This window comes from Ranitomeya imitator, chromosome 2, assembly GCF_032444005.1.
Source record: "Ranitomeya imitator isolate aRanImi1 chromosome 2, aRanImi1.pri, whole genome shotgun sequence".
NCBI classification, from domain to species: Eukaryota; Metazoa; Chordata; class Amphibia; order Anura; family Dendrobatidae; genus Ranitomeya; species Ranitomeya imitator.
This window is the reverse complement of record NC_091283.1, coordinates 302,511,614-302,533,567: the sequence shown is the minus strand read 5'-3', so window position 1 is coordinate 302,533,567 and position 21,954 is coordinate 302,511,614. Positions and strand designations below refer to the sequence as shown.

Below are 21,954 nucleotides of genomic sequence, written 5' to 3'. Positions count from 1 at the left end.
CTGTCTGTCTTCTATCTCAGCCTTCTTTTCTGCTCGCTTTCTAAAACTGAACATGGACAAAAGAGAATTCATCATCCTTCCCCCATCTCACACTAACCCTCCACCAGACCTATCCATCAATGTTAATGGCTGATCACTTTCCACAGTCCCACACGCCCGGTGGCTCGGGGTGATCCTCGACTCTGCCCTCTCATTCAAGCCACACATCCAAGCCCTTACCTCCTCATGTCGTCTTAAACTCAAAAATATTTCCAGGATCCGCACATTCCTTGACCGCAATACCACAAAAACACTAGTGCATGCCCTCATCATCTCCCGCCTTGACTACTGCAACCTCCTACTCTCTGGCCTCCCCTTTAACACTCTGGCACCACTCCAATCCATCCTACACTCTGCTGCCCGACTAATCTACCTGTCTCCATGCTATTCCCCAGCCACTCCCCTATGCCAAGCCCTTCACTGGCTTCCTATCGTCCAGAGACTCCAGTACAAAACCCTTACAACGACATACAAAGCCATCCACAACCTGTCTCCTCCATACATCTGTGACATGGTCTCCTGGTACTTACCTACACGCAACCTCCGATCCTCTCAAGATCTCCTTCTCTACTCCACTCTCATCTCTTCTTCCCATAACCGCATCCAAGACTTCTCCCGTGCTTCCCCCATACTCTGGAACTTTCTACCCCAACACAACAGACTCTCGCCTACCATAGAAACCTTCAAAAAGAACCTGAAGACTCACCTTTTCCGACAAGCCTACAGCCTGCAGTGATCCTTAACCTATGGAACCGCCGCACAACCAGCTCTACCCTCTCCTAGTGTATCCTCACCCATCCCCTGCAGACTGTGAGCCCTCGCGGGCAGGGTCCTCCCTCCTTATGTACCTGTGTGCCTTGTTTTTTGCTCATGTTTGATGTATTTGTCTATATTTGCCCCGTATTCACATGTAAAGCACCATGGAATAAATGGCGCTATAAAAATGCATAATAATAATAATAACATTAAAGCCATCAGCCACATACAGCTTAGAGATATATCATGGCATAGGTGTAATGTTTTTTATGTAGTTTATCACAATCCTGTTTGAAGTTAGTGAAAAGTCAGGATAAAGGAAACTCTGTTATTGTACAGAAATTCTCACTTGGCCTCACTGCACATTTAATGTCGTTGATCATAAAAGTGAAGTTTGGCCAGAAAGACTGGACCTGGTCTTGTAGGGACCATATGAGCACATTCAGCAGCACATAAGGGAGAGAAGGTAGATTCATCCAATAAGATATCAGTGTACTAGGAAGCCAACAGCATCATTACCCTCTGCTTTGTCTTAAAGGCCCTTCATAATATTTTTCTTCAAGAGATTTTCTAACTTGTCAGCACATTCTACATACACTGTCATTTTGGCTTTGTAGTTTACAGATCTGGGCAGGTAACGGTCAGCGTCTTCTATTTGAAGTAGGTGGATCTTCCAGGTTGTAAGTTCTATAGAAAAGGGCTTTCAATGTCCAAACCCATTTGAACATAGTTTGGCGGAGGAGAATGTTGTGGTCTAGAGGAATACTTGTGATCGCACGATTTTGACACAGCCGGACTACATGATCCGATAAAACAGCCACAGCCGATGACTAAGAAGAATCTGTGACTTCTCTGCATTTAGTGGTTACTACTCACCTAGGTAGTCATATGTAGGAGTCTCCTCTTTACATCGCTCATCACCCCTCACATATGTCTCTGTAGTATTAATATGGGTCAGATCTTCACCCTGAAACAAATATTGTACAAGTCACAGATAGATGGAGAAGTCACATCTATAATCAGCTCTAATCCTGCCATAGCACACGTTCTGGGATGTATTAAGAGAAGCATAGAGTCTAGATCGGGGTCTCAAACTCGGCTGGGTATATGGGCCGCACATAGAAAAACATTTAATTTCGGAAGCCGCATTATTTGCATGACAAAATGACATTTTTAGTGATACATTTTTTTTCGTTATGTCCCCCATCCATGTCCCCATATTGCAGACATGTGCCCCATCCAGGTTTCCCCATATATTGCAGACATGTGCCCCATCCAGGTCCCCCCCATATTGCAGACATGTCCCCCATCCAGGTCCCACTTATTTTCACATAGACATAAAAGAGAAGAAAAAAAAGATTCTTCTCACCTGTCCTCCGTTCCCTCGGCGTCCTTTCTGCTCCTGTGGCCCGCAGGCACATAGACCCCTTGATGATAGCAGCCTGGTCCAGGAGCTGCTGACATCTGCGCTGTAGTGCAGTGTATTGCCGCGCAGAGACCGGCAGCTGACATCTGCATCCCGGTGCAGCGGCATATGACATCACTGCCATGCACAGATGTCAGCTGCTGGCCCCTGAGAGGCCGGCGGCTGACACTAGTATTGCTGTGCAGAGAGCCGGTTTCTGCGCGGCAATACACTGCACTACAGCGCGGATGTCGGCGGGTGCTGGAGCGAGCGCGATCGTTACGGGGTCTATGTGCCGTCGGGCAGCATGAAGCAGCCGGAGGGGCCGCGTGTTTGAGACCACTGGTCTAGATCATGTCAAGTAATTATTCTCATCTACTCCTCCGTGGTCAGATCTCTTCTGGAATACTGTGTCCAGTTCTGGGCACCACATTTAAAAAAAAAATAAAAAAACATTGAAAAGAGTGAGCAAGTTCAGAGAAGAGCTACCAGGATGGTCAGTGGACTGCAAAGTATGTTCTACGAGGAATGGTTAAAGGCTTTAGAAATGTTTATTTTGCAAAAAATATAGTTCTTACCGATAACGGTATTTCTCGGAGCCCATGACGGCACCACGGAGAGAGGGGACACCAAGGACAGGAAACCTACAGATAAAAAGGCGGTACCTCTCTCCCGCATCAGTTGTTTACTAGAGAATGACGGGAGACTAAGAAACTAAGTCTTACTTTTAACATTACTTAACTTAATTGAGATACCGCGTGGCTATTCAGATAATTAGCATATGGAACTATATTAATGTGCACACCCATAAGTGAAGGGAGGGAATGTACGGGTGGCGTCATGGGCTCAGAGAAATACCATTATCGGTAAGAACTATATTTTTCTCTGATGCCCATGACAGCACCACGGAGAGATTTGCAGAGATTGTACATTCAGGGAGGGACCACCGCTTCCAAAACCATTTTACCAAATGTAAGGTCTGAGGAAGAGATAAGGTCCAATCTATAGTGCCAATAGATTGTAGATGGTGAGGACTAGGTAGCAGCTCTACATTTCTGGTCAATTGAAGCTCTGGCCTTCTCCGCCAAAGAGGTTGCTACTGCTCTCGTTGAGTGAGCCTTGACATCTCCCGGGACGGGTATCCCACTTGCTGAGTATGATAGGCTGATGGCGTCCGTGATCCATCTTGCCAAAGTGGCTTTGGAGGCTTTTTTTGCCCTTCTGGGGACCCTGAAATTACACAAAAAGAGAGACATCCTCCCTACTCTCTCTGGTAGCTTCTATGTAATGCATGAGGCATCTTCTGACATCTAGTGTATGTAAGGATTCTTCCTCCTTGTTTTTAGGGTTGGGACAAAAGGAGGGGAGAGATATCTCTTGAGTTCTATGGAATCGGGATGCTACTTTCGGGAGGTATGCTGGGTCTGTTTTGAGAACAACCCTATCCTCCAAAAACTGGGTGTAAGGAAGGTTAGCAGATAGAGCCTGTATGCCGCTAACTCTACGTGCAGAGGTGATGGCGACTAGCAGGGATGTTTTGAGGGTTAAGATTTTCAATGGGATATCCGCTAAGGGTTCAAAGGGGGTTTAGTCAGGGCCTTAAGGACCAAATTTAAATCCCATTGAGGGGTAACCCTTACAGGAAGAGGTCTCGATCTACCTGCTGCCCTGATGAACCTGGAAACACACCGACTTCCTGCCAAATCATAGTTAAATAGAGCTCCCAATGCTGCCACATGGACTTTCAGGGTACTTGTGGCCAGACCAATTTCCAACCCATTTTGTAGGAATTCTAGTATGGATGTAAGAGGTACTCCCTCATCTATTTTAGCGTATGAGGATTGAGAGGAATTTTTTCCATATTTTCCCATACTGTTTGGTTATAATTGGTTTCCTACTTTGTAGTAGAGTAGAAACCAGTCCCTGAGAAAATCCTCTACTTTCTAGTAGCTCCCTCTCAAATGCCAGGCTGTCAAGTGTAAGCTTGCAACTTGTGGATGATCAACTGGACCTTGGGAGAGGTGGTTTGGAAGATCTGGAAGTACCCACGGGCCGGAGGTTGACATTCTCATCATCCAAGAGAACCAAGGCCTCCTCGGCCAGAATGGAGCTATTAAGATCACATGAGCCCCGTCCTCCCGAATCTTCCTCAGCACCTCCGGAATCTGAGCGATTGGGGGAAATGCATATGCTAGTTGATGGAGCCAAGGAATCAGGAACGTATCTAATGATACTGGGTTCCCCAATGGGGTTATGGAGCAGAAAGTGTTCACTTTTTTGTTCAGGTTGTTTGCAAAGAGGTCTATGCTCGGAACACCCCATTTTTCTGTAATCTGTGTGAACACTTATTGATTTAGCTCCCATTCCCCTTGCTTTAGGCGGGAACGACTCAGAAAGTTCGCTCTGTAATTGTCCACCTTTTTTATATGAAGGCCTGACAGGGATAGAAGGTTGCTTACGGCTATGTGGAATATTGATTTGGCTACTTCCATCAGTTTTTGAGAGCGAGTACCCCCTTGATGATTCAGGTATGCTATCACTACCCTATTGTCTGACATAATCCTGACATGGTGGGAGTGAAGGGGGCCTAAGAACTCCAGTAGTGCAAACTTGACTGCCAGCAGTTCTTTCATGTTGGAAGATGCTTCTGCCAGAGTCGGTGGCCAAGTACCTTGGGCTAATAAGTCATTCAGATGAACCCCCCACCCATTGGGCTTTGCGTCCGTGGTTACTATTTTTGAAATTGGAGTTACCCACGGATCCCCTTGAGAAAGATTATTTTGCGATGTCCACCAGTTTAGTGACCGAGTTGTGTGCGGAGACAAACTGAACCGACCTTCTAAATCCCTTTTAGAGAGACTTCTTCTGACAAGATTTGCCATTGAAGCCCTTGCATGGACTTGAGCCCAGTGAACTGCAGGGATGCATGATGTCATGGATCCCAAGAGGGACATGGCTTGGCAGAGGGTTATGGAGGAGAGATCTTGCATTCTGGACACTAACCCCGATATTTTTTGTATTTTTTCCGCTGGAAGGCGGCATTCTTGTTTTACGGAGTCTAGAGTAAGACCAAGATATTCTTGGATTTGGGATGGTAATAACTTGGATTTTTTTAAGTTTACCAACCAGCCCAGGTTTTCTAGTGAGTATTATTGTTTCTAGCTGTTTGCCGCAGTGTTGGGGAGGGGTGCCGATTACCAGGAAGTCGTCGAGGTATGGCACTATCAGGGTGTCCTGTTCCCTCAGGTGAGCCATTACCTCCGCGACTAGTTTGGTGAATACTCTTGGAGCTATGGCTAGCCGGAAGGGGAGAGCTGAAAATTGAAAGTGGCATAACACCCCCTTGATGTGCACTGCTATTCTGAGAAATCTTTGGTGATCTCTGTGGATAGGGACGTGATAGTAGGCGTCCTTCAGGTCCAGGACTGCCATGAAACACAGAGGAAACAGCATTTTTATAGACGTCATTATTGTTTCCATCTTGAATGCTTGGACCTCTAGGTATTTGTTTAGATTTTTCAGGTTTATGATAGTCCTGTATGACCCATCGGGCTTTTTCCTTAGGAACAGAGGGGAATAATATCCTTGCCCTTTTTCTTGAGGGAGAACTTCTAGGAGAACCCACTTGTTCACCAGTCCAATGACCTCCTTTTCTAATGCTAGCTGCTCCTCCCCTGAAGATCTTGGTGATGTCACCATAAAGGAGGGACGAGGGAGTTTGAGAAATGTTAGTTTTAGTCCCGATTTTATTATGCTCAAAATCCATGTACTGCAGGTAATTTTCTCCCAAGCCGAGAGAAAGAGGCACAGTCTTCCCCCCACCTGGGGCAAACATTCATTTTGAAGGTTTTTTGTTGTCACTGGGGCTCTTATTTAACAAAAACCTTTTGTTCTTGTTTCTCTTATCCTCCCACTTGTCTTGGTTTTTCCCCGGCTTCCTTCGGAAAAACCTCTTGCTCCGAAAGGGCCTTCTGTAGGAAGGGAAACCCAGGGAGGGGAAAGATTTCTTTTTATCCCCTGCCTTTTCTAAGATGTCGTCTAAGGTGGAGCCAAATAAGAATTTGCCCTCACAAGGGATGGTACACAATTTGGATTTTGTCTGTAGGTCCCCTGGCCAACACTTCTAACCGCGTTAGAGAAAACTGCCGACCTAGCAGCCAGCCTGATTGAATCGGCGGAGGCATCAGCCAAAAAAGCGGCCACCCCCGCATCACCGGCACGGTGTTTAATATGGAGTCCCGGGATGATTTCCCTTTTAGCTGGCTTTCCAATTGGTCTAACCATACTAATAATGAACGGGACATACATGCGGCGGCAACCGCAGGTTTTAGACCTCCCCCAGCTGCTTCCCAGGAAATTTTGAGAAAGGCGTCCGCCTTTTTGTCCATGGGATCTTTCAAGACCCCCATGTCCTCAAATGGGAGGGCAAATTTATTTGATGCCTTAGCTATGGCGACATCTAGTTTAGGGGCTTTTTCCCAGAAGGAGCAAGATTCATCCTCAAAAGGGTATTTTCTTTTCGGTGTTAGTAACGCTTTCCTTATGGGTTTTTTTCCACTATTTTTTGATTAATGCAGATATTGTCTCGTTAAGGGGAAATGCTCTCCTCTTTTTTGCTCAAGACCCCCGAACATGATGTTCTGAACTGATCTCTTTGGGTGAGAGTCCGCTAGCCCCATAGTGCTTCTAACCGCTTTTATGAGGCCGTCTGTGCCTTCCAAAGGAAAACAGCTGTGACCCCCAGAGGAAGAAGAGGATGATAAAGAAGAAGAGGAGTTAGATGTATCTGAGCCCACATCTTCACTATCCGTAATATTAGACGCAGGAGATGGGGTCTGGTCTGGTCTTCCTCCGCTTTTTACCACCCTTTAGGGATCTAAAGGTGTCTTCCACCTGATTTTTTATCAGGGTTTTGAGGTTGTCTGCGAACCCGGGAAGCCCTTCGGATACTGTCTGCTGTATACACATGCTACAAAGCCTTTTTTCCCAGGTAGTCGGAAGGTCCTCTCTACAAAGGGCGCAAATCCTATGCTTAGATTTGCCTAAGCTTTTCTTCCCCTAAAGTAAGAAAAGACAAATATGCCCTTACTGTCACAGACTTTCTCAGAGATCACTTACCACCTTGCAGACTCATAAATACCGGTTGGGGATGCTCTGCATCTGTCATTCTTGTGCTGGACGCCGAACTGGACTCCTTGCTATGCAGGGACCTTTGGCGTTCTATACCGGTGACATCTTGATGTCCTTTTTGCGGCTGTCGCTTTTGTTGCTGCTGCTGATGCGGCGACGCTGGTGGTGGTCGTGATTTTGATAGGGGTGATGCCTCTAGGTTGCTAATGTTACCTGGTTGAGCTCACAGAAGCGCCTGCCTGGGCTACTTCTCCCCTTTTATGCGGCAGTGATTCCCGCCGTCTATTTAAATCTGCGTCTGCACAGTAACGCTGCTCAGCTCTGACGCCCCGCTGAACCTGCGCATGCGCAATGGCCCGTATTCGCGTGAAAAACACGACCAAATCCCGCGCACGCGCAGACCGGTCCCACCCTCCAAAATGGCGCAGTGCATCATGCGCGGGATGCTGCACACCAGAACCCCTGAATTTTCCAGCGAGCAGGCTCACGCTCCGGGGGAGAGCCGCGCCCCTCTCCTCATCCACAGAGGCACCCCCCTGGATGCTGTCGCTGCTGCAGTGGATCTTACCTAGGGAGGTGGCCGCGAACTCCATGCCACCTCCCCCGCACACCCTAGAGGCCCACTAGCTCCAGCGGTGGCTCCTCGGGTCACCACACCAGCCGAGGCAGGGGGTCCCCCGCTGCCTGAGTCCGACTGATTGGCCCCAGAATACCACGACGTTCGTCTTCTGTCAGTAAGTCTGTAGGTCTCCCATCAAGGACAGGAATGTTATGATGCGGTGGTCTAGGAGCAACATGGAACAAGCTCTGAAGGACGTGGTAACTGTACTGACCGCAGTCCCTAAGCTCAACACAACACTAGAAGTAGCCGTGGGATGCTCCTAACTCTCCCTATGCACCTTGTCACAGCCTAAGAGCTAACTACCCCTAAAGATAGAAGCACGAAAGCTATCTTGCCTCAGAGAAAATCCCCAAAGGATAGATTAGCCCCCCACAAATAATGACTGTGAGTGGAGAGGGAAAAGACATACACAGAATGAAACCAGGATGAGCACAGGAGGCCAGTCTAGCTAAATAGATAGGACAGGATGGAATACTGTGCGGTCAGTATAAAACACTACAAAAAATCCACGCAGAGTTTACAAAAATCTCCACACCTGACTAATGGTGTGGAGGGTAAATCTGCTTCCCAGAGTTTCCAGCAAGACAGAATTAATTCATACTGATAAGCTGGACAAACATAGAAAGCACAGAACAGATAAGTCCACAATCTATGGACAGAAAAGAGCAAGCAAAAACTTAGCTTTGCTGAACTGGTCAGGATAACAGGGAAATCCAAAGAGATGTGAATCCAACCAGGAACCATTTACAAGTGGCACTGGCTGAAGGAAAGAGCCAGGCCTAAATAGCAGAGCAGAAGAGATGATAAGTGGAGGCAGCTGATGACAGCTAACTCCAAGGAGCAGCCATACCACTTGAAACCACAAGAGGGAGCCCAAGAGCAGAACTCACAAAAGTGCCACTTACAAACACCGGAGGGAGCCCAAGAGCGGAATTCACAACACAGGAAACCAACTGATGCGGGAGAGAGGTACCGCCTTTTTATCTGTAGGTTTCCTGTCCTTGGTGGGCGGATCCCCTCTCTCCGTGGTGCCGTCATGGGCGTCAGAGAAAAGAAGGCTAAGAGGAGACTTAATAACTGTCTACAAATATTTGAATGGATGTCACAGTGTAGAGGGATCATCCTTCTTCTAATTCACACATGGATTCCCGAGGAGCAATGGAATATATCTGAATCTATGAATCTAAGTACAAAACATATAAATACTGGTGGTGGATAAAACAAGAATGGACACAAGACCTTCACAGCCGTCTACACATCATAGGGAATATCTCCTGACACCTTTTCTCCATCTACCTGATGATCCTGAGGAACATTGGGATCTTCTTGTTTACAGTCCTGTGGAAGAAGAGGATGGAGACATCTCTCTGGTGTTGTCCTCTTAATGGAAAGATCTGGAGGAAACACATACAGGGACTGAATTCATTCTTTACATACAGATAATTATAGGCCATGTGTATTTAGTCCTGTCTATTACCTGGTGATGTGAGGTGCTGGGGATCCTCCATCACAACGTCCTTATACAGATCTTTGTGTCCTTCTAGATACTCCCATTCCTCCATGGAGAAATAGACGGCGACATCCCGACACCTTATAGAAATCTGACACATACAGTTAAGTCCATATATATTCGGACAGAGACAACATTTTTCTAATTTTGGTTATAGACATTACCACAATGAATGTTAAACAAAACAATTCAGATGCAGTTGAAATTAAGACTTTCAGCTTTCATTTGAGGGTAACCACATTAAAATTGGATGAAGGGTTTAGAGGTTTCAGCTCCTTAACATGTGCCACCCTGTTTTTAAAGGGACCAAAAGTAATTGGACAATTGACTCCAAGGCTATTTCATGGACAGGTGTGGACAATCCCTTCGTTATGTCATTCTCAATTAAGCAGATAAAAGGCCTGGAGTTGATTTGAGGTGTGGTGCTTGCATTTGGAAGGTTTTGCTGTGAAGTAAACATGCGGTCAAAGGAGCTCTCCATGCAGGTGAAACAAGCCATCCTTAAGCTGCGAACACAGAAAAAACCCATCTGAGAAATTTCTACAATATTAGGAGTGGCAAAATCTACAGTTTGGTACAACCTGAGAAAGAAAGCACTGGAGAACTCATCAATGCAAAAAGACCTGGGCGCCCACAGAAGACAACAGTGGTGGATGATCGCAGAATAATCTCCATGGTGAAGAGAAACCCCTTCACAACAGCCAACCAAGTGAACAACACTCTCCAGGAGATAGGCGTATCAATATCCAAATCTACCATAAAGAGAGGGCTGCATGAAAGCAAATACAGAGGGTTCACAGAACAGTGCAAGCCACTCATAAGCATCAAGAATAAAAAGGCTAGACTGGACTTTGCTAAAAAAAACATCTAAAAAAGCCAGCACAGTTCTCGAAGAACATTCTTTGGACAGATGAAACTAAGATCAACCTCTACCATAATGATGGAAAGAGAAAAGTATGGCGAAGGCGTGGTACAGCTCATCATCTGTAAAACACGGCGGAGGCAGTGTGATGGCTTGGGCATGCATGGCTGCCAGTGGCACTGAGTCACTAGTGTTTATTGATGATGTGACACAGCACAGAAGCAGCCGAATGAATTCTGAGGTATTTAGAGCCATACTGTGTGCTCAGATCCAGCCAAATGCAGCCAAACTGATTGGTCGTCGTTTCATACTACAGATGGACAATGACCCAAAACATAAAGCCAAAGCAACCCAGGAGTTTATTAAAGCAAAGAAGTGAAATATTCTTGAATGGCCAAGTCAGTCACCTGATCTCAACCCAACTGAGCATGCATTTCACTTGTTAAAGACTAAACTTCAGACAGAAAGGCCCACAAACAAACAGCAACTGAAAACCACCGCAGTGAAGGCCTGGCAGAGCATCAAAAAGGAGGAAACACAGCGTCTGGTGATGTCCATGAGTTCAAGACTTCAGGCAGTCATTGCCAACAAAGGGTTTTCAACCAAGAACTAAAAATGAACATTTTATTTAAAATTGTTTAATCTGTTCAATTACTTTTGGTCCCTTTAAAAACAGGGTGGCAAGGGGGCTTGTCCAGCTGCTGGAGAAGAAGGACGCATGGTGGAGATCTCCTCCAGCAAAGAGGAGATATAGGTCTTTCCCCAGACCTTAACCAAGAATGGACCACCAGTTATTACCTGGCAATACACCTGGATCAAGGGGGACCCCTGGCCGGCGATCTCCTGCGGCGAGGAGCCGGCACACCGGACCCTCAGGCACAGAGCGGCCCTGCAGCACAGCCGCACCAGAAACAGGCCGGCACAGCAAGGACTCCTCAGGTACCGCAGACGGCAAAGGGACGTCCGGCAGACGGCACATAGTAAGGTGCGAGGCAGCAGTGAGAAGACTGCGGACCCCCCGCTGTGCTAAAGGGGTGGTGAGAGAGAGGCCCTCCCGCCCTTGGACCTCCCGCGGCACCCGAGAGGAGAGCATCGCAGGCGCGCTCAGCTGCAGCTCCTGCAGGGAAGACCCTGAAGAGTGCGCAGACCACACCTCACCTAGGAGAAAGGCGACCAAGGTAGGACTGGTACAGGTGGGACAGGAGACCCCCCGGGACGCCCGCCATTGTGTTCCCTGTGCTGGTCGTTTTCCCGCCAGTGGGAGGGTGGACGCCATCTTGGGGACAGATCCCCTTACAGAGAAACACCATCATAGTGCGGGCATACCTAAGACTCTCGGCACGCCAGCATTCTGTCCTGCTCACCAGCCTTGCTGCAGAAGCGGTGCAGTCACCCTGCCATTGCTCTATACGGGGCTGTCATTGTGCCTTTCTTACATTAATATTGGAAACACAGACTACCAGCATATTACCCAGTAAGCCTGCATTCTACAAATCTAGACCTCTGGTGACACCTAGTGTTGGGATCGATTATAGCATCCAGAGGTTCCCCCTTCCTGGCTCAGAACATTGTACATGCCCCACTAACCCTAAGATCGTAATTAAATGCACCTCGGAGGGGGCTTGCTGATGGGGGGCTGAGCCTAATGGGGTGATCACTGCACCCCCATGTTCCCCTGAACACTATCACGGGCAATTCATAGCAGCAGTCATACATGGGTAAAACTAAAAGGATTTCTGGACAACCCACAAGCTTACACAAGGAGCGTTCTCTAGAGGACATGGAACGGTTTTTAAACCAGCCACTCCAAACAAGGAATACCAGATCAACAATGTCGCAAACCCCGCATAAAAATGGTTCCTCCTCCAAAGAGCCTGTCTTCACATATCTCTCCTAAAAAATCAACAGACAATAGTAATGGAGACAAAGACCTACCTGAGGACATGAATATAGCTGAGCTGAGTAAATATATTAAAGCTCTCCCAACCAAAACAGATCTAGAAAGCTTTGCGTGCAGACTTGAGAACTCGTATAAAAAGGAGATACATAATCTGCAGATGGAATTCACATCGCGTATAGAGGACGTGGAAAAGACTCAAGAAGATATCTCACAAGAACTCCAGGCTCACAGAGAAATCTTAATGGATCATACCATGAAACTGGAGGAAATGTCATCTGGCCTTGAAGACCTGGAAAACCGCAACAGGCGTAACAATATCCGTATACGTGGCCTCCCAGAATCCGTCAGGATTTAGACCGCACAGTCCAGAGAATATTCCTGGGCATTCTCGGCGATCACGAAGACAACACCATTGAGTTCGACAGGATTCATAGATCTCTTGGTCCTAAACCCACGTCTGAGTCACGCCCTAGAGATGTCATCTGCAGGGTGCACTACTTTAGAATTAAGGAGGCCATCATGATAGCTTCTAGGAAAAAGGGATCTCTCCAGTTTGAAGGCCAACCAATACTACTCCTGTCAGATCTATCCAGACGCACCCTATTCCTGCTCAAAGCCTTGAAACCCTTGCTGGCGGCTCTCAAGGAAAGAGATATCCCCTACAGTTGGGGGGTTCCCATTCCAACTAACTGCATCCAAAGGCGGCAAAATCGCATACTTTCGCCGGATCGGGGACCTGGCTAACTTCCTAGGCACATTTGAACTTCCACTAATAGATCTTCCAGACTGGCCTCTAACTCCAACACTCCCAGATGCTCCTCCAAGGTGGCTCAAGGTCCCCCGTTCCAAGAATCGACACACCAATGAAGGCTCCTCTGATCCTCCATGAAGTTCTCTTCTTTTGTTCCCATTTTTTTTTTCTCTAGTTTTAATTAGCCTCTACTCATTGCTGCAATGTATTTAGACACTCTGCTGCAGTTGAGTGGTCCCATGGATACTTATTGTTAATTGATTGAATCTCCTGATGGGGCGGATGGTTTCACTGTGGGTTCGCCTTGGAGGTTTAGTCTAAAATCCCTGGACATTTGAGCGCGTGGTGTCTTGCTTGTCATCAGTGTTTTCGTTTCCCCCCCCCCTTTTTTTTTTCTTTCCCTTTTTTTTTTTTTTCTCTCTTATTATTCTCTGATGGCACGCGGGACATCTTGCTTATGCAAGGGTTATTGTTATGCTTAAATAGATTTTACACGTTTGCAAGTTTTTGTTCATGGGACCTAACAAGTTCGCGGGGGGGTTGGGGGGCAGGTGTTCCCCTTGGCTTCCCTTCTCCACTAAACGTGCACGGGCGAGGGAAGGGGGGGAGAATTATTCTTCACCTTTCTTTTGCCCTAACTACACAGATGCAAAGTTAGATTGGGTGCGTCAACCCTAACGCACCTTCTATGTTTTCTATGTTCTACTATTTCTTCTTCACCCTGTCTTTCTCCTCTCCCTCCCAGTGTTTTTTCCCTACTACACTTGGCTGTCGTTTGTTTCGGCGGATGGAGCGCGTGGTGTCGCGAGATGGCGTAAAAGTATTTGATAATGGATGAAATTAAATTTTGCTCCTTTAACGTGAAGGGGCTAAATATCCCAGAAAAGAGAAGGCGGGTCCTATTTGATAGTCACAAACAACGGGTCTCTGTGCTACTGCTTCAAGAGACACATTTCAAAACTGGTGTGGTGCCACATTCTATCACGAAAAATTACCCCAAATGGTATCACAGCACAAATCCATTTTCAAAGTCAAAGGGTGTCTCAATAGCCTTCCACAAATCCTTTATGCCTGAGATCTTGGACTCACTAATCGATAAAAATGGTAGATATATCTTCCTACTTATCACATGGGCAGCTCATAAACTTGTAATAGCTAACGTATATTTCCCAAACCAAGGGCAGCAGAAGTTTGGAGCTGATTGCAAAAGACGTCTCGAGGAGTTTGCTGGTTCCTCTCCTGTGATACTTGGGGGCGACTTTAATATTCCTATGAACCCTGCGGTGGATGTCTCTTCGGGTAAGTCTTCATATTCTACATCTTCTATTAACAAAATAAGATCCCAGCTGCGCAGCATGAGACTGGTAGATGTCTGGAGGGTTCTTAACCCAACAACTAAGGACTATAGCTTTTTCTCAAAAATACATAACACTTACAGTAGAATAGATTATTTTTTCGTTTCACATAAGTTGCTCGACATGCAGGTAAAGGCGGACGTGGGGTCGATACTGTGGTCAGATCACGCTCCTATATACCTAACAATCTCACTTCATTCTGCCTCGAAACCAGGTTTCTCCTGGCGTCTGAATGAAAACTTGCTACAAGATCCCATATGTAAATCCAAGATTGATCAAACAATCACAGATTTCCTGACTGACCACGAGGAAGACACCACGTCCCCCACTGTAAAATGGGAAGCTTTGAAAAGTGTAATAAGAGGCGTCCTCATCTCTCATGGCGCTAGGTTGAAAAAAGAAAGAGCGGCGGAAATACTTAGCTTAACAGAACAAATCCACCAATTAGAAAACAAACATAAACGAGACCTTGAGGCCAGCACATTTGCTAGGCTCTCCTCGGCCAGACAAAAATTGTTATCTATAATAGACCAAAATCCAAATGCCTCAGAGAAAGACTCAAGAGCCGCTTCTATCAGCTCGGCAATAAAAGTGGTAGACTCTTGGCCAGAGCCCTTAATCAACGTAATCCCAATACCTACATTCCTTTTATTAAAAACAAAGAGGGGAAGAAAGTGTTTAATACCAGAGATATTCTTTCCAACTTCAGCGAATACTACAAATCTCTAAATAACATAGCGGAACACTATAAAGAGGCTCCACTACATTCTCTCCGTAATAAAATCAAATCATATTTACAGGAACATAAACTACCCACTCTGCCTGAAGGTGATCTACTTGATCTTGAAAAGGAATTCTCAGTGGAAGAGGTATCGGAAACCATTAGCGCCTTGAAACAAGGCAAGAGCCCGGGCCCTGATGGGTTCTCGGCAGGCTTCTACAAGTCGTTCAACACTCTGCTTAGTCCAATATTTCTGAAGGCTTGTAATTTTGTCTCTCTTGGGGGCTCTTTCCCTACACAGGCACTCATCGCTCACATAACAGTTCTCCCTAAGCCTGGCAAGGACCCTTCTACGTGCGATAATTACCGCCCGATCTCTTTAATAAACTTGGATATTAAAATATATGCAAAAATGTTAGCCAATAGATTATGCCCCCTTTTACCAAAACTAATAAACCAGGACCAGGTGGGCTTCGTTCCAGGGCGAGAGGCGAGAGACAACACAATCCGAACTATCTCTCTAATTGACAGAGCGGGCAGAGAGGGGGACCCCCTGTGTATCATGTCAATTGATGCAGAAAAGGCCTTTGACCGGGTCCATTGGGAATTTATTTCTCAGACCCTAGAGGAAATTGGCCTAAAAGAAAATATGCTGCGTAGGATCTCCGCCTTGTATTCTTCTCCTAGTGCTCAGGTCAAGGTAAACGGCACACTATCAGATATGTTCCCGGTCAGAAATGGTACAAGGCAGGGGTGCCCACTCTCTCCCCTCTTATATATCCTAACAATGGAGCATTTAGCTGTGGCCTTGAGAAACAACTCATCAATTAAGGGTATAAAACTACGTTCTGAAGAACATAAGCTAGCACTTTTTGCAGATGACATTCTCCTATATATTACGTCCCCCTCTACGAGCCTACCAAACATTATTTCGGAACTACATAAATTTGGCCTCCTAAGTAACTTCAAAATGAATTCACATAAATCCGAAATCCTAAACATTTCACTCCAACTCCCCTTGGCGGATCAATTAAGGAAGACTTTCCCATTTAAATGGCGCTTTGATTCCCTTACATATTTAGGTATCAAAATTACAAGCAAAACATCTAAACTGTTTGAAACCAACTTTGCGCCAATTCTACAGAAAACAAACTCGGACTTGGAGAGGTGGCACAGGCTCCAATTGTCCTGGCTGGGTAGGATCAATGCAGTTAAGATGGACCTCCTACCTCGTCTCTTATATTTTTTTCAAACAATTCCCCTATACCTACCAGCTTCCTTCTTTTCCCGCCTCAAACAAATAATTACTCGTTTTATTTGGTCTCATAATCGGGCACGTATTTCATATACAACATTAAGTAGATCTAAACTGACAGGTGGATTGGGTCTCCCGGATCTCGCGATTTATAGTTATGCATCAATGGGAACTTGTATCCTAGACCTTTATCACAGTAAAAATAGCAAAAAGTGGGTAAACCTAGAAAACGATCTTAACGGATGCGACTCCCAAGTTGTTCTTTGGACAGGAGGCAAGGGGGTAGGGCCAGGCATCTACATACCCTTCCTCACACAAAACATATTGCTTCTTATTAAAAACCGAAACAAAGACCTTCAGATCACAACTCTCCCAGGCCCCTTAATTCCAATCTATGACAATTCTGCTTTTCCGGCGGGGCTGAATAGAGAGACATATCTAAATAAGAGAAAGGATTCCAAACCCATCATCCACGACTACTTAAAAGAAACTGGGATGAAATCCCTTCGGGAACTATTCCCAGAGGAGGAATCACACTCTGTTGATTGGTTATTCTATGAACAACTAAGAAGTTATATCCACTCAATCTCTAAACAAACCAATATCAGCAGGCCGCTAACTCCCTTTGAGATGCTTTGCATATCAGCAAGCCCCCCGGACCATACTGTCTCGCTGCTTAATAAAATCTTCCAAGAGGGGAGGGCTCCGCTGCAGGGTTGGCCAATGTTTTTCTCGAAATGGGAGGGTGATCTGGGAAGACCCTTGTCATCTGAAGATAGGGGAAAAATTATTCTCTTCTCGTCCAGATTGTCATTATGCGCGGTATCACAGGAGAGGAGCTATAAGATTCTAGCAAGATGGTATAGATGACCCTCCATGGTGCATGCAGTGTTCCCCACGACTCCTGACACCTGCTGGAGATGTCTAAAGGAGATAGGCTCTTACATGCATATCTGGTGGGACTGCCCCCCCATAAAGGATTTGTGGTTGGCCGTCTTTGAACTTCATAATAGGATCTCTATCACACAGATCCAACCCTCAGCAAGTCTAGCATTGTTGTCTTTGTGTAACCTGTCAATATCTAGGTTCAAGAGGGGCATCCTCAGACACTTTCTTACTGCAGTCAGGAATCTAATCCCACGTTTTTGGAAACAAGAAAAATTCCCTTCCCGTGCGGAATTTGTGGCAGAACTTAATGACATTTATAGAATGGAGCAGCTGATAAATCAGTCTACAGGTAATGCGGAAAAAACCTACAACACATGGGCTCCCTGGATTGCTTTTAGGGAAACCTCTGAATTAGATCGCTGGATTTCCAGAACTTGACGCATTATGTAACACATTCGCGTGCACTCTCGAGCCGTTTCTCGACCTGCGCTCTGGCCGCTGGAGCGGGTTGGCAGCCACACTTTTTTCTCACATTCCCTACTCCCCCATCCACTCCTCTCCTTCTTTCTACCCCTCTTTCTTTCCCTTATCTTACTTTGTGTGTCTTCCTCTTACCCAGTTTGAACATATATTATACTGTCAAATGATTACAAAGAAATGTAATAATGGCTATCTACTATCCCAGCTGTTTTTTATTATTAACTACTCATAATTTTGGGATAACCAACAACATTATTTACCAGAAAGTTGAATTACAAGACCTAAACGTTGTCACAATGCCTTACTTGACTTACTTGTAACCATTGTTTATCATTGCACTGATTTACTAGTTTGTATTGTTTACCTTTACTCTTTATTGCAATGACCAATAAAAATGATTTATACAAAAACAGGGTGGCACATGTTAAGGAGCTGAAACTCCTGCATCCTTCATCCAATTTTGATGTGCATACCCTCAAATGAAAGCTGAAAGTCTGAACTTCAACTGCATCTGAATTGTTTTGTTTAAAATTCAATGTGGTAATGTCTATAACCAAAATTAGAAAAATGTTGTCTCTGTCATAATATATATGGACTTAACTGTACAATGATACCATCACCCCCCGATTCCTTCATAACATTACTGTATAATGTCCCAGCAGTGTCACCTCTCCAGTCAGCAGCTCATTCATCTTGTAGGTGAGTTCTAGGATCCTCTGGTCATTGATTTCCTCATGTATCAGTGGGTGAGGTGGAGGCCCCATGATTGGGCTCGGGGGTCTTTCACATCCCTCAGACACAGGGTCCTGACAGCACTCTCTAGAGGTCTTCGTCACGACAGTGTAATCCTGGTTATGGAAAGACACATTAATGAATCTCACTACAGACATTTCCAGAGTCCTCACCTCTCCTATTCTGTCCATCTGTTATTCCCATAGATAAGAATGATGTAATGTGACGTCATCAGAATCTCTCACCTCTCCAGTAAGACGGAAGAGGATCTCTAGGGTGAGGTGTAATATCCTCTCCACCATCTTGTCTCTATCCATATCAATCCTTGATGAATAAATTAGGAAAATTCTCTTATATAGATGATCTTCACTGAGACGATCAGATATTGTAGAGACCTGAATGAGAAGGAGATGAACCGATGTAACATCATAAAAATCCTGTGTAATAATACAATTACTGGAGATAATAAGGGAAACACATGAGGAGATTTATTATTTTACAGTATTTAGTTTTCTTCTTTACATCTACTAATAAAACCTATATATTTAGGCCACAGACAACAAGCAGTTTCTCCTCGGAGTCGGCAGCTGAATACGTTTCTCATAGACTCATCTTCCATAACGCTAATTCTCGTCTCATTTACCAACACTGGAATCGGCATTAGCAATACTGCAGGAGATATTCATTACACGTGACAGGAGAACTAACTACTTCATGATGAGGACGACATCTTCATCTTCTACCACGGCTCTGGAAACAGATTTGTCCAGAGTCCGTCACTGACTCCATCACCACCGGCCGTCTATATGAAGGTTTCCCGTCTTCCCCGCACTGTAATCTTCTATCACTTTAGATCTCAGGCCTGATTCACACACAGAAGTTTGAGGCTTTTATAAAAAAAATTTGTTTTGACAAACACCGTGGTCAGAAATGATTTAATCCCAAAGTCTCCATGTACAGTGTTTTATGGGGTTTATTTCTGGCCTTAGGCTTTCCTATATTACCAGAAAAACACCAGAAAAATCAGATAATAAAATGTTTCAAAAGAAGATTGCCTTCAACAATTCTTGTAAAAATAAAAAAATATAAAAAAAGCAGGAGACACATTTTATTATTTTTTAACAAGTGAAACATTTTTCTACAAATTAACTATTTTGAGCACCAGAACATAGATGTACACCACAGGGACAGCACAGATGGCCCTCCAACAAAAACCCTGACAGTTTTACCACTTGCTGCTCTGAAAAGCAAACATGGCATCTAAGAAGGTGTGACAGAGTCCTGCTGAATGCCCTCCTCCCCAAGCACTCGATAGTATGGGGCGGCCTGGTTATTACAATACTTACATGCTTAATACTGGTGTCTGGGCCTGCAATGTACGAAGGTCTATTAGGCCGGCCAGATGTAGCGTCCAATAAGTTACCTTTTAACTGTTGGCACAGACAGGAAAAGGTGCCTTAAATGGCTTCGATTTATCGACGACATTGTGATGTTTTGGACAGGCACTGAAGAGGATTGTAACCAGTTCATCGCTGATCTGAACGATAATCCCTTTAATATTAGGTTTACATCGCATATATCACATACTTCGGTGTAATTTCTGGACCTTAAAGTAAGCTTGGCGGGCTCTAATGTTGTCATTACATTATACCGTAAGCCGACGGCGATGAATAGTTTGTTACACTATTCAAGTTTTCATCCTAGGCACCTCAAGAATGGCATTCCAACCGGCCAATTCCTGCGCTTGAAGAGAAATTGCAGTTTGACGTCTGACTTCCAGCATGAAGCGAGGACACTTACAGATCGCTTCAGACATCGTGGTTACCCTAAGAAGATAATCTCTTCTGCGTATCAGAGGGCCTGGACTAGCCCATGCTCGGATTTACTTCAGAGAAAGACACGTGAGTTGGATACACCACTTGGTATTGTGACTACCTTTAACAACCAGTGGCAGGACATCTATAAGATCCTTGATCGCAGTTGGGGCACTCTATTGAGTTAACCCAGACTAACACCGCATATCTCGGTCACCCCTAAATTGATAGCCCGACGGGCAAAGAATCTGAAGGATATGCTTTGCCACAGTCATTTTACACGCCCTACATCTAGATTAAATAGGGGAATCAGGACTTTTGGAACCTATCCATGTGGCGGTTGTAATGTTTGCCAGTACATGGTGGCGCAGGATGGCCTTTCGCTCACCGTCTCTCCCTTTCAGATTATACCGAAAAAAGCCTTCTTCAACTGCAAGACTCATTCACTTGTTTATGCTCTAATGTGCGACTGCCCGAAAGTCTACGTGGGACAGACCACGCAGGAATTGCGAAGAAGAACACAGCAACACTTGTCTAATATCTCCACAGCATTTAGAGATCGTGAAAGGCGAAGGGGCATTTCATCTGTTGCTACTCACTTTTTGGACTTTCACAGTGGACGGACTAGGGGACTAAGGGTTATGGGACTTGAGGGAATCTCACAAAATATCTGTGGTGGCGATGTGGTCAGGAGACTGCTAAGATGCGAATCAAAGTGGATCCACAATTTGAATACTCTTACTCCACATGGACTAAATGAGGAATTGCTTTTTACTGGCTACTACAAACAACTTTAAAATATGTAGTGTTGGTGAAATAATGATAAAGTGCGGGTGCGTATTTTGTCTATGTGACTCTTTCCTCTTCCAGGTCTCGAGTATTATACTGCTCTGGTCACTTAATACGGATGAACTAGTTTCTATCCGTTGAAAACCATGGTTTTCTTAAATATCTGAAACTACGGTAATTGTTTATTCTAATATCTGCATCACTTTCCATACTATGCTATGTGACCTTATGGATTATGCCAGGCTTGGGTATTCATTTCTGCGTATGCAGTCTCGTCATGTCTTAACCTATGGTACCACGTACATGTACTTATATGCATTATTTTGCTCCGTGGTATATTTTGGGCACCCTGATATGTTAGTATCCGTGTGGTGGTTATAGGTTGTCCACCTTGATATTTTCCCGCTGCCTAGGAGATTTCTCTCTCCTTTTGTCCCCCTGTCTCACTGTAACTGTGACAAGTATTGTCATCTTAGGAGTTCCTCTGTCTCCTCGGTGTCCGTAATCAGTCCCACTGCGCGTGCGCTGGTTTGCGCGTGCGCGCTGGGCCTGGGGCGGCCATCTTGGGACAGGGGACCTATACTTCACGTGCCTTATTACGCAGGCGCCGGTGTGCTGGGTTCTGGGTCGGGTGCTTCCGGTCTGTGTTGCGCCCGCTTTGGATGTATTGCACGTGCGCCCATTGTGATTGGTACTAGGTGCCGCCATCCCATTGGTTCCTCTATCTCCTCGGTGTCTGTCCTCGGCCCACTGCGCGTGCACTGGTTTGCATGTGCGTGCTGGGCCTTGGGCGGACATCTTAGGACAGGGAACTTAGACTTCATGCGCCTCACTGCGCAGGCGCCGGTGTTTTAGATACTGGGTCGGGCGCTTCCTGTCTGTGTTGCGCCCGCTGTGGATGCATTGCGCGTGCGCCGACTTGGCGCATGCGCACTCGCACCCGGG

At 45.6% G+C, this 21,954-nt stretch overlaps 1 protein-coding gene across 1 annotated transcript; it reads right to left on the bottom strand.

Annotated features, from left to right (window-relative positions):
- Positions 1–1,653: 1,653 nt before the first annotated feature.
- On the bottom strand, positions 1,654–20,222 carry LOC138666453 (gastrula zinc finger protein XlCGF53.1-like). The gene is made up of 6 exons (XM_069754678.1): positions 20,115–20,222; positions 18,652–18,801; positions 18,343–18,522; positions 9,430–9,553; positions 9,249–9,346; positions 1,654–1,762 (listed from the first exon to the last, which is right to left on the bottom strand). The coding sequence occupies exons 1-6, from the start codon at positions 20,220–20,222 to the stop codon at positions 1,664–1,666; spliced, it is 759 nt and encodes a 252-aa protein (XP_069610779.1). The 3' UTR covers positions 1,654–1,663.
- Between the last annotated feature and the right edge of the window lie 1,732 nt (positions 20,223–21,954).

What these genes read in the sequence shown, in the direction of transcription:
- LOC138666453 (XM_069754678.1), bottom strand. Translation starts at nt 20,222, where the DNA reads ATGTCTGAAGCGATCTGTAAGTGTCCTCGCTTCATGCTGGAAGTCAGA. An exon ending in TCTTCCGTCTTACTGGAGAG is followed by an intron (nt 18,523 to 18,651) that starts GTGAGAGATTCT and finishes TTCCATAACCAG; the next exon opens with GATTACACTGTCGTGACGAA. An exon ending in ATGTTCCTCAGGATCATCAG is followed by an intron (nt 1,763 to 9,248) that starts GTAGATGGAGAA and finishes TATTTGTTTCAG; the next exon opens with GGTGAAGATCTGACCCATAT.